The sequence below is a fragment of the Eleutherodactylus coqui genome, chromosome 1, assembly GCF_035609145.1.
Source record: "Eleutherodactylus coqui strain aEleCoq1 chromosome 1, aEleCoq1.hap1, whole genome shotgun sequence".
In the NCBI taxonomy this organism is placed as follows: domain Eukaryota; kingdom Metazoa; phylum Chordata; class Amphibia; order Anura; family Eleutherodactylidae; genus Eleutherodactylus; species Eleutherodactylus coqui.
In genome coordinates, this window is record NC_089837.1 from 118,839,768 (window position 1) to 118,852,700 (window position 12,933).

The window sequence follows — 12,933 nt, forward strand, 5'->3', positions numbered from 1 at the left end:
AATGATATTGTCCACAAGTTATAATTGTTATGGATTGCTCAAAAGGTATTAGCATTTTTATAATTTAGTAACTTATGGTGCTTATAGTTTAGGTGATGGGGGGTCTACAGCGCTGTGATTGGTTCATCGAGTGCTGCATTGATTGGCTGAGCCACGGCGCTTGAGAACCAGTTAGAACCAGTGCTTCCTGGAGGCGGAATTTATGCGGCTGAGGGCTGCAAAAAAGTGTGCTGGAGCTTTGGGAGACGTGCGGCAGAGTGGACAGCGCCTGATAGGTAATGTATTTGTTTTTTTTAATCCAGCTAGGGCTTATTTTAGGGGAAATAGTAGGACTTCCTACTGTTAAAATTGCATCGCACTGCACAAAAACTGCGATTTTGTGTGATGCAATGCAACAAAAAGGAAGGATCTATGGGAAACATGGGCTACAAAACATCACAAATCGTGGCAATATTCAGCATGCCACGATTTTTGTTCTTGCAATGTAGCAGCCTACAAAACATCACTAATGTGAAGGAACCCATTGGAAAGCATGGGCTTCACATACATGCATTTATGCCGCTTGCTCCTTAATGGGTTAAGTGTCGGGTTAAAGTTTGCTACATCTGTAAATGGTGAACTCCTTTACATGGCTTTCACAAATAGTTTATGATTAAGCATGCGCCATTCCCAGAGTTTGACAAACAGTGATGATTAACCTGTCAAAGCCCAGTTGTTAGTAAAATGTTGACTTAGCTGTGCTTGTAGTGCTGCAAATGAGACCAAACATCACCAAGTGCCAAAGGAGGATAAGCACTTGTGAATACTAAATGAGCTCTTTTTTATAGTAAATCATAACCGTATCTGAGAAATGAACCAGGGTAGAATTTTTAATATGCAAGTTTTAATATTTCAAGTTTTATGGCAACCTTTGAATTCATAAAATAGTAAAACTTGATATGTTAGTTAATAAAATGGAGCGGAAATAGCTGCTTCTGCGGTGGGAAAGCTCATATTTATTATATGATACCAAAGTAACGATAATTATCATTATGTTGTAATACGAGAACATAAAGCTACAATTGACACATTTTTATTTGACATGTTTTACATTTTGAGTATATGTGATATACAGTAGAACTCATAGCCTTACATGTAACAATAAAACAATCTAGACTGAAGCATCAGAGACATTCTTTTGATATAACAAGCATGCTTAAAGTCAATCACAATGATCCAATTAAGGTTAGTGCTACACAGTGACTTTTACCGTGACAGGAGTCGCACAACTAAAGGCTCTGTGGAGTTGCCAGAACAGCGATGTCACAGTTACAGAAAAATCCAACCTCTATGGGCTACACAGAGATCTTTAATTGTGCGACCCCTGTCGTTGTCAAAATCGCTGTATAGCCCTAGCCTAATAACATTTATAGCACGCTATAGGGGAGATTTATGAAAACTAGTTGAAAGGAAAAGCAGATTAAAAGAAATTAGATGCCGGCTCTCATTCTCAGTGATAGTTGCAATCTAATTGGTTGCTATAGGCAACTGCATTGTTATGTATGTGGCTACCCTTCATTATTTGTCTTTTTGCCCTATATGTTTGCCTATCATAGGGCACTTCAGGTCAACAATCATTGACTTTGCAAATCAGGTGTATCTTGACATTCTAGACGTTCATATCAGCGTTAAAAGATCTTTTTGGAACCTGTGTTGCTTATTTTCGCTGGAAAACTAGGTGAAATAGCACTACAAGCAGCACTATTTCATACTGTAAATTACAACAAATGCTGGACTGCTGACCGGAAATCAAACGGACCCCATTATGGTCAATAGGGGTCCGTTTGGCGCCATTCTGTTCAGTCATGAGATGGAAACGTTCGGCCAGGTGGTGTCACATTCCTGTTCCTCGGATCAGGAAAACGGAAATCCCTAACGCTGATGTGAACGAGCCCTTAGTTATGTTACTATCTGTGTATTAGCAATGCTAGAGGAATCCCAATATTTGGTGAGGCAAGAATAATATTATGCATATGCAACAACAGATGTGAAGGGGTTAATGGTAGCCTTTCCAAAAGAAGCCAAAGGGGAGGAGAGGGGAGGATCAGATTTTAGGGAGAACTGGATCCCCTCCTCCTCAGGACTACAGGAACAAATGGGATATTCATCAGGAGAATGTCTATGCCAGAGAACCTCCCAGAGAGAAATGAGTAGAGACTCAGACTATAGGGCGATCCTCCTTATAAAGCCCCTCCAGCTTTCCAGCTCCTACACCTTCCTTTAGTGTGACTAGTGTGACAGTCATGAGCGCTGGATTCAGAGTGCTGGTCATCTCCCTGCTCCTGGCTGCTCATAGCTCTGCCCAGCAGCATCAGCCCAATGAGAGGTAAGGAGAGACAATGCTACTGGGGTCTTATCATTAGTACACCTCACACTGTGCCCTGCTCTGCCATTCATCACTAATGCTCTCTGCTGTATTGTGTTGCCAACCTGCTTTGTCTTAACTGTTGCTATTCTGTTTTTGTGCCTCTAAAATTATGAAGAATTCTCATATTCTAATATGCATTTTATAGGTGAATTGATACATTCTGTATACAGCTCTGCAGAATGTGTTGGTGCTATATAAATAATAAGTGTTGTTAGTAAATAAATATGTGGGGTGCATTTGATTACTATTACGGTTATGGGTTCCACATATTATTGAGCACTCCGTTACTTTGGCATTATAGTGAGTGATATGTCATTTTGGTAAGTGCTGCTACATTGTATCAGTTTGTAAGATGTAACAGTGCAGAATTTATCATGTTCCACAACTCTTTATGACACTGATGTGCAACCTGTGATATTAATATAACCATTGGTAAATATATTGCATCATGTTAATTTAATTAATTTATACATTATCATGGATCTATCATCTATCTATCTATCTATCTATCTATCTATCTATCTATCTATCTGTATCTATCTATCTATCTGTATCTATCTATCTATCTGTATCTATCTATCTATCTATCTATCTATCTATCCATCCATCCATCCATCCATCCATCCATCCATTAATGGGTAGCAACAATTTAACTTGCACCCATTTTCACCATGATATGTGGGTTGGTTCTGTTAGTTTGCTGTATGTGAAATGTTTGCTCTTCTCAAATATTTTCCTGGTTCAGTATAGCATGTATACATCCTGTTGTAGTTTAACACTCCAAATAAATCAGCTTGCTTCAAATATTTCCTGCCACTTTCCTTGATCTTTACATTTCTGCTGTGTGTGAGCATCCTGCTTGCAAATGCCCGACTGCTGGATGCAAGGTTTTTGGAAGACTGCACAGATGACTACTCTTATTTGTATTACAGTGGTATGCCTTTACACTGGATCAGCTGTTATTGGTCAGAGAGCTCCACTCCCTTACCTCTTGCTGTGGGTAGAACCTAGAATTACACAACATTCTCTGCACACAATATGAAGTTTCTTGATTTGGTTGGAAATGCTTTATATTGGGTAAATTCAGTTTATAGATGGTATTAGGCTGCCTTCCTGGTATATATGATCCATTTTGGAGCAGATATGTAAAAGCCTTTAATGACTAGTTTTTTTATTCAAAACTTTTCAGTTTAATGGAGCTCGCATCGGTCTTGCTGTATATCAGGCTCCGTTTTAAGTTAAAAGGCAGAGTTCCATTTGATCTTGTTATACAGCATGTGTTCTGCACACACATCCCATCCAGATTATAAGAAGGGAGACCGTAAGGCTGTGCTGGTTCTCAGTATGACTTACTTATATGCATGGACATTGGCCAGCGGCCATTTTATTTATTGTGCTGTTTTCTTGGTATAGTACTGTACATATTATTTATTTCATGCCACCGAACAGCACTGTACATCTTTAGGTTGGTATTATGTGTGTATCAGTTCATGAAGGTACGTCTGAATAGTAGAAAAGTTCCAGGCAAAACAAAAAAAACTGAGCTGTGACACTCTGACAACCCCCACTCCTTCTTATTGCCTTACCTGCTCTTTCAACTCCAAATGCAGGATCCTCAGGTATCTTTCATAGGTGGTTAGCTAGCCCAATGCTTCTTACAGTGGTAGTCCATGGAAAGGTCTCAGAGGTACCCTGCACTATTCCCATGGCACGTTCCCATGAAGCTTAGCTGTTAGGTGACATTTAGATGGTGACCACCCACGTTTCTCATGGACAGAAACATAGAAGCACATAAAATAATAGGTGGAAGCAATAGTAGTCTGTAAAGATTTCTAGAAATGTAAAAACAAAAGTTTGCCTTTTTCCCAGAAACAGTACCACGGTCCTCCTTGGGCTGTAAGTGGTTTTACAGCTTAGCCCTATTCAAATGAATGGACTTACCAGATACAGACTATGGGCACAAGTGGTACTTATTCTGGAAGAAAATAAAAAAAAATTCTAATCCAGGACAACCAACTTGCTGCGATTAGCTGGAATCTCCCCTCTACTTCTTTGTTTGGGTAGTTGTTATGTGACTATCCCATATTTGATCCATTAAAATGGGTTAGCTGACCTCACTACTGCAGTTCAGGCTCGTTTGGAGAGGAGTTTTTGATTGGCTAGCCCCTCTTTAAATATCCCTGGCTTCTGCAATGTGTTGCTGGTTATAGTGCAAGCTATGGGCCTTTACATCCAGTATTCTTTGTATTCTTCTGGTATATTGCTTCTAGTCTAACTTGTTTCTTCCCAGCATAGTCTTGTTTCTGTGGATTCCTGGTCCAGTCCTTGTATTTTAGCTGTGTAGTTTTTCTTTGTTTACTCTGTTTGTATCAGTCTTGTCCTGCCTCATAGTTTAGCTTTGATAAAGTATCATTTTCTCTCTGCCCTCTCAATTTTATCAGGGTCAGTGTTTCAGATAGGGTTGACATTAGGGGATCTTTACAGATTCTTATGGGCAGTGGTGTTGGTGTTAGTGTCAGGTCAGGTCAGTTATGGTCAGTTAGTTATCTGATCACCATTACCATTTGCCACATTGTCTCATAAAATCATCATCATCATTATCATGTGATTGCCATCACCATTCTGTTTCTGTCATCTGTTGAACAACTGATGTAGGTGATGTCCATCAATGAAACCAGCCAGCGTGGTTACACAATTTAAATTCTGTTCAGCAAAATAAAATGATGCTTCATGCAATGCTGCACAGATCTATTTAGCTCCTCCTTTAATATATACTTAATTTGATATATGTAATAGACAAAGTTTTCCATCACTCATATCATCCTTGTGAAAAAAATGACTGCCCCCCTAAACTCAACTTCCAATTAAGGAAGGAAAAACATATTGGACCATAACACAAAAAAGCAAACCATTTCCACTGATACTGTAATAGAAGCCTCACGATAGCACTTCTAGGACTTTTACACAGTGATGTCACAGCTTAGCATCTGAAGAGTGGGTCGGGAGGGGTAAAGTTTCTCCTTAGGGAGAATACCTAGACGGTGTGAAGAGACTTACATGGTCTTGCATGCTCCTCTGGGATATTTATGCAAATGGAAAGATGGAACAATGCCTTTACAGCACCACCTGTTAGAAGATAGCATTCCTGCAAGTCAATGTCTGACCATTTAACAGGCTTTGTAAAAATGACTGGGAATATAAGTTGAAGCCAGAGTCTTAATAAGATAATCATATACAGACAGACTGTTTTGGAGTTTTTGCCCCTTATCAGTAGGTTAGGAAACTTATGCAAATGGGAAAAGGGTGCTCTTCCAGAGGAGAAACTTTACCCCCCACCCATGTCTCACTCATAGCTGTCTCTATATACTTAGCTTTTTCTTCTGGAAACTCTGGGTTTTTCTTATAGTCCCAGTCATTGTTACAAGACCTGGTAAATGATCAGATACTGACTTGTAGGAATGCTGCCTTTTAATAGGTGGCGCTGTGGAGGCATTGTTCCATCTTGCCATTTGCGTCTCTAGAGTGTGACACTTAGAAGCAACTCACACTCTTACCGTCAAAATACAGGGTGGAAGGAGAATGAAGATATAAATGAGCCACACAATCAAACAGATATCCGTTTGATGAACTGCATAGCAAATTGCTGAGCTCTGAACAAACTACACATGAAGATTTAATTACCTTTTAAACGTAATAATTGGTTGTACGGCAATAATTGCAACTAAATATAATGCACAGCAGCATTTCATTGTAGTCAGGACAATACCAGTCCAAATGTTACATTTAGCTTCTCCTCGACCATTTTGATGTAGACTTTCATGTTTTGCCTTGACTTACCTTTTAACTCTCCAACTTTCACACATAGGACTGGACAGTTGTCTTTTTTTCATGCTAGTGCAGTGCACAATTTATAGTTCATTCAATAACAGCAGCGAAGTGTCTTCACACCATTACGCTTCCATCTTCTCATCTGACTTCATGTCTGACTGTGGGATGCTGTATTTTCTTTCTCCAAGCCATAATGGAATCCATCACAACTTTTATTTGTCATTTTTGACTCATAAAACATTGTTGAACAGTATTGGGATGACTAAGGAATTTTGTTTGAATTTTTTATTTCGTTTTTAAATGTACGAGAAGTAAATGGGTCTGAGATGCAATACCAGGCTCAGCCACTACAAATGTATAGAGCTGTCAGGAAGACTTGGTGTTGTGGAGTATCATGGCGCCTTCATTCACCTAATCGGCAGGAGTACTGCTAGTCAGATCCCCACTGATCTAATATTGATAGCCTATTTTAAGATGATGCAATTAAAATTATAATACTGGAAAACCCCATTTAAGGTATTAAGTGGCTGATTACTTCATAGGGCAAAAATGCGTTAAAGGTTTATGTATTCCATACTATGATTACTTTTGACTCATTTTCAGAATGTGCAACATCACGTTGGAAAACCAGTGCTTGCTATTTGTGGTATAGGGCTGGAGACATTAAATTGTTAACATCTGACGAATGTAAATCCCCTTTTTGTCTGATGCTTGATGCCGGCAGTGGCAAACAGAATGCACTATACATCTGTAGGACATACGATGGGATGTGAGGTGATCTTTCCTACGTATAGAGGTTACCACATAAGTTGGAGAGGAAGATACAAACTACAGTTTCATAAGGAATCAATTAAATGTTTTTACATTTCTAAGTCTTACATCTCAATGTACTCTATAAATGGGTATTGGAGAATGTCCCATTTACTAATGGCAGCTCAAACTCAACTATAATCTACGAACGGATTCAGAAGAATACCAGAGGGTTCTACATTTGGCCATCTACTTCTTGCACTTCTAGTAATCACTAGCAGTAAGCTCTCGGTGCTAATATACTGCATTATTATTACAGCTGAATTTGTAACACTTCAATGAAATGATGACACAGATCAGTGGAGGTATATTGAACGGCAGCATGCACTAAAATATACATATACATGTATATATATATATATATCTGTATTTTAGTATATATATATATATATATATATATATATATATATATATATATATATGCACTAGTGTCTCTGCCACAAAAAATTATGAAAATCACAGACCAGCTTCACCCTGGTGTATTTGTGCACTCAATACGCAGAGAATAGCACCCATTGGTTTCAATGGGTTCATTCATATTTCTGTATTTTGCGTGCACATTTCGGTCACACAAAAAAAAATAGAACATGCTCTTTTTTTCTGCGTATTTGCGCACCATAGATTCCCATAGAAGTCAAGGAGGATTACACAAAAGTGTGCGCAATACACAAGGAGATGCTTGAAACAGTGTGTAATTCCGCTGGAAAAAGTACTCATATGCAACTAAATAGCCATTTCAATTGGTGCGTTTGTTTGGCGCCCACAAATGTACATGCCTTGTGGGCACAAAAAGCACAAAAAGTACAATAAAATATGCCATTGCATGTGCAAAAAAGCCATCATTCAATCTGCAAATATGCAGCGCATAAATACGCTTACGCCCGTGTCAAACCGGCCTAAAAAGTATAAAGCTATAGCTATTATATTACACAGGGGTTAATATTTAGAAAAGTATTAGAATCCTATAATTTATGCCAACACATAATAAGTTTAGATATACATTCTGGTATTAGGGCTCATTCACACTAGCGATCATCCTCGGGTTTTGACTCACTGTTCCCTTGTTGGAGCAGTGAGACGGAATTAAAAGGTACTGTTTTTACCACCATTGATTTCAATGGGGTTTTTCGAAAGGTAAAGCCTTCCATTTGCTTCTGTTCCGTTTTTTTAAATGGAGCAAATGGCGCATCAGACTGCACTATGTGTTCTGTTTAAAATATGTAAGCCATCTGAAACAGAGTTCCTTAATATTCTCACTGTCATTCAGAGATGTGTTTTTCTTCTAAATAGGATTAAAAGAGGCCCGATATTACAGTATGGAAAGAAGTGGAGAGTCTTACATCACTTACTAGGGCAAGCCTGCATGAATTTTATAAGGTCCCAAGTGAGTCTGACATCTATTGCTGAGTAAGATGATATACGCATCTCATCTTGTTTAGTATTGAGTCAGTGTCTGGACAGTTTTGGCGGCTGTTCCAATTGCAGGCAATCAGGATGATTTACGGGGTGCAAGATTTTAAAACTGTTAATGTGTTCTTAGAATGCTGATCATTTCCAGAGACAATCCATGTTGTTAATTAGATCTTATCAGAGAGTGACACATTATTTTTGTATCATTTTTTTTTGCAAAAGAATGTTTTTCTTCTTGTTTTGTCACAAGTATCCATATTAAAATAAATAATGAAATATTGTAGATGCCAACATCGAGTAGCCAAGTAGGCTTTACTGTGCTGGAGAAGTATCTTATTTTACACTTTGCAGTGGCATTGAATGTTATAACCTCGCCATTACTAGTAGGCAGAAGATTAATGAAGGGTCTGTTGTACTATGGCTCTACTCACACCTGCATTTAAGTTCCCGATACCAGTACATATTGCCTGTTCATTCGTAGAAGCGATACCAAAGTGTTCCATCTGTTTCCACTGAGATAGCCATCACTAACCGACCTCATCCTGACATCTCCATCTCAGTGTGTGGCGCCACCATAACTCCTAGACAACATGCCCGCTACCTTGGGGTCATATTCGATTCTGATCTCTCTTTTACCCCCTACATCCAATCTCTGGCCCGAACATGTCAGCTACACCTCAAGAACATCGCAAGAATCAGTTCTTTTCTCACTGTGGACACGTTAAAAACGCTTACTGTTGCCCTCATCCACTCTAGGCTCGATTATTGCAACTCGTTGCTGATCAGGCTCCCCTGCACCAGACTCTACCCTCTCCAATCCATCCTGAATGCGGCAGCCAGGCTCATCTTCCTGTCCAGCCGCTACTCGGACGCCTCTGCCCTGTGCCAGTCACTGCACTGGCTGCCCGTTTAATACAGAATTCAATTTAAATTCGCTACCTTCATCCACAAAGCCCTCCACAGTGCAGCGCCCCCCTATATCGCCTCCCTCATCTCAATCCATCAACCAGCCCAGGCTCTCCGCTCTGCTAATGAAAGTAGACTCAGTGCCCCTTTAATTCGAACTTCTCATTCCCGCCTCCAAGACTTCTCCAGAGCAGTACTGGTCCTCTGGAACGCACTACCAAAGGCTACCCGAGCAATCCAGGACTCGCAGAACTTCAGGCGTGCTCTAAAAACGCACTTCTTCAGGGAGGCATACCATATCCCCTAAACAAACCTCTCTGTACTCCGCCTGATAACATGCTCCTTGACCTACTGACTGCAATCCCCGCTAGCTATAATAAACCGCTCCTGCAGTGATACTGTTTCTGCCGTCACACGGCCAAATGTCTGACCATTGTCTGTGTATAGCATCCCTCACTCTCCATCCACCATACCGTGCACATCTCCAGCCCTTTACCTTCTGTATCACCCCATTATCTGTAGTATGTAAGCTCGTTGGAGCAGGACCCGCACCCCTATTGTTTCCATCAACTGATTACTATGTAACCGTGGTTCTGTCATTTTTGTCTTTCTGTATTCCCCCTGTCTATGTAAGCGCTGTGGAATATGTTGGCGCTATACAAATAAAGTTTATTATTATTATTATTTCAATGGAAAAAACTAGCTGCCAGCCAAATGCTCTTTAAGACGACAGCTATTGCTCCCCCTTTCCCTTATACATGCACGCCTGGTTTGGGCAACTGTTAATGAATTTTCAATGGTGAGAAAGAAATAAGCAACTCTCATACATCTCTCTAATCAGAAGAGTCAGGTGGCCCCCATGTACATTGGACAATCAGTCAGTCAACATCATTAAAATTGACAGGTTTGACCAACTGTGTATGGGCACTTTAAAGGGCTACTTTGGTGATTTATTGTTCATTGCTTATGTAGCTAGTCCCACAGTATATATAAGTTGGCTAGTATTACCCTGATTAGTTATGCTTTCTATCTGAAAAGGCTCACCTCTTTCTTCTCTGGTGGTCATGTCATTTTATTATGACCAGCTCAGATCTACTTGGGGTTATGTGTTCAGTTTCTAGTCAGTTTCTCAGTCTGTGTGATGCTGTTACATGGATCTACCATTGAAACTGCTTAGAGGGGGACATAGACAATCTTGCCACAGTTACTAATGATGATCACACATCTCTTGTCACACAGTTATAATAGAGGAGATCACAGATCATCCTCCTGACTGTATACTTATAGGCTGCAGCTTATTTAGGTGAATATAGAATACAGATGGTAATGGCAATGTTGCAGGCATGGTTCAGGTTGTAGCTGATCATGTAATGCTGTGCTGATGCATCATGGAATTGATGGGAAAGTAAAAGTATCGTCAAGATAGTGCCTGATAAGCATCAGACAGGAGGCTGTACTGCATCGAAGTGGCTGTAATATATATATATATATATATATATATATATATATATATATATATATATATATATATATATATATACATATAACAGATGTCCAGAGTGTGACAGACAATGAGGTGAGGGGGCAGGGATGGAAAATCGTGTTTTCGCTGGAGTGGCTTTGTAAGGGGTCAGTGATTTGCTGAAGGATGGAGATATCCCTGCAGATCAACTTCCAGACTGTGTTGATTCAACTGTAAAGCATTTTTATCCTGTTGTAAAGAAGAAGTAAGTGTTTGTGTGTGTATGTATGTAAGTGTATGGGGGGAGGGTAAACTTTATACTGATGCCTGGCTTCATAGATAGCTTAGCTAACATTTCCTTTAAATAAGATAAATATTGTTTAAAAGTGTCTGTTTAACAATTGCTTCCTAGTATTCTCCATTTCCCTCGCCCATTCTTTCCACTTCATGCACATGGTCTCCTACTTTAACAGTATAGTCTGCCATAGACAGGTGCTCTCATTCTTGACTTTTGGAAATTGGATCTGGTGTCCCCCTTCTGTTATTCCACTTGGTACTGCACTGAACAACTGTGGAGAACGTTAGGAACTTTGGCAGTAGCTCTGTGAATATTGAATTTTTACTGTTGCAGAAAAAAATTGGTTATGTGATTTTGAAGATATGTTATTTGTATTATTGTATTTTCTATACCCTCAGTGTACAATTTACACTAAATTCATTCCTGCGTATATCATATCCTATTGGATCGCTTCGTATCCCCTGTAGATGCATGGAAAATAGAATTAAAAGTTTAATTTTCTTATTTTTAGAGCTGGGAAAATACTCAATGCATATTTATGTGAATTTTTTTTTGTTATTCTTTTTTTACTTTTGTACTATTTTTCTTGGGTATTGGAGCTATGTTTAAAGGGGTTGCCCCATGATTGAAAGGAATTCCCTATCCTAAGGGATAGCTTTCAGATGTGGGCTGTGACATTTGCACATTTATGTCAATGGGATAGTCAGAGATAGCTCACTTCAGGACATGCCCTGATTTTGGGATCATTGGGAGTCTTGTATATAGAGGGTAAGTTTCAGTTATGGCAGAACTCGTTCAAGACTATGCTAAGCTGACTACTGTATGTTCACATGTTATTAACCCCTTCCCAACATGCGCCATACATGTATGGTGCAGTAGATCACTAGTTCCCACATCGCACCATAAGTGTATCGCACTGATTACCAGAGGCCTCAGAGGCTGGACTCCCAGTAACCAAAGCGGGATTGTGACTTTAACTTACAGTCACAGTCCCATTGTAACCACTGGGATAGAGCTTTGCGATTTAACCCTTTAGATGCAGCTGTAAATGAATCTAATAGGATCTAGAGGGTTTGGAGAGGTGCTGATGGTTGCCATGGCAATTGGAGGTAAAACCATGACCTCCTGGTCTGTCATGTATGGTGGCCTGTGAGGGTCAGTATCATTGTGGAGAGTAACAGGCTATACTGTCAGTGATGAAAAGAAAAGAAACAGAAAACAATGCTAAAATTGCCCATTGTGATCATTTTGCCTCACAAAAAATGAAATAAAAAGCAATCAAGAAGTCATATGCACCCCAAAATAGCACAAGTAAAAAGTTATGACACTGATTTTTTTCTATGAAAAATGCTTTAACTGTCCCAAAGTAGTAAAATGTTTTAAAAAGCGTAATATAAATTTTATATTGCTAAAATTGTATTGTAATAAGAATAACACCTCACATCTATCTCTCTCTCTCTCATATCTATCTATCTATCTCATATCTATCTCTATCTCATATCTATCTATCTCATATCTATCTATCTATCTATCTCATATCTATCTATGTCATATCTATCTATCTGTCTCATATCTATCTATCTCATATCTATCTATCTATCTCTCATATCTATCTATCTCATATCTATCTATCTATCTCATATCTATCTATCTATCTATCTATCTATCTATCTATCTATCTATCTATCTATCTCATATCCATCTATCTATCTCATATCTATCTATCTCATATCTATCTATCTATCTCATATCTATCTATTTATCTCATATCTATCTATCTATCTATCTATCTATCTATCTCTCTCATATCTA

The 12,933-nt window shown here is 39.0% G+C and overlaps 1 protein-coding gene across 1 annotated transcript in view; it reads left to right on the plus strand.

The window, feature by feature from the left end:
- Positions 1-2,154: 2,154 nt before the first annotated feature.
- Positions 2,155-12,933, plus strand: part of PCOLCE2 (procollagen C-endopeptidase enhancer 2) — a 72,632-nt gene continuing 61,853 nt past the window's right edge. The window contains exon 1 of the mRNA XM_066599468.1: positions 2,155-2,365. Coding sequence (XP_066455565.1) covers positions 2,283-2,365 — 83 coding nt within the window. The 5' untranslated portion in view covers positions 2,155-2,282. The remainder of the gene's footprint in view (positions 2,366-12,933) is intronic.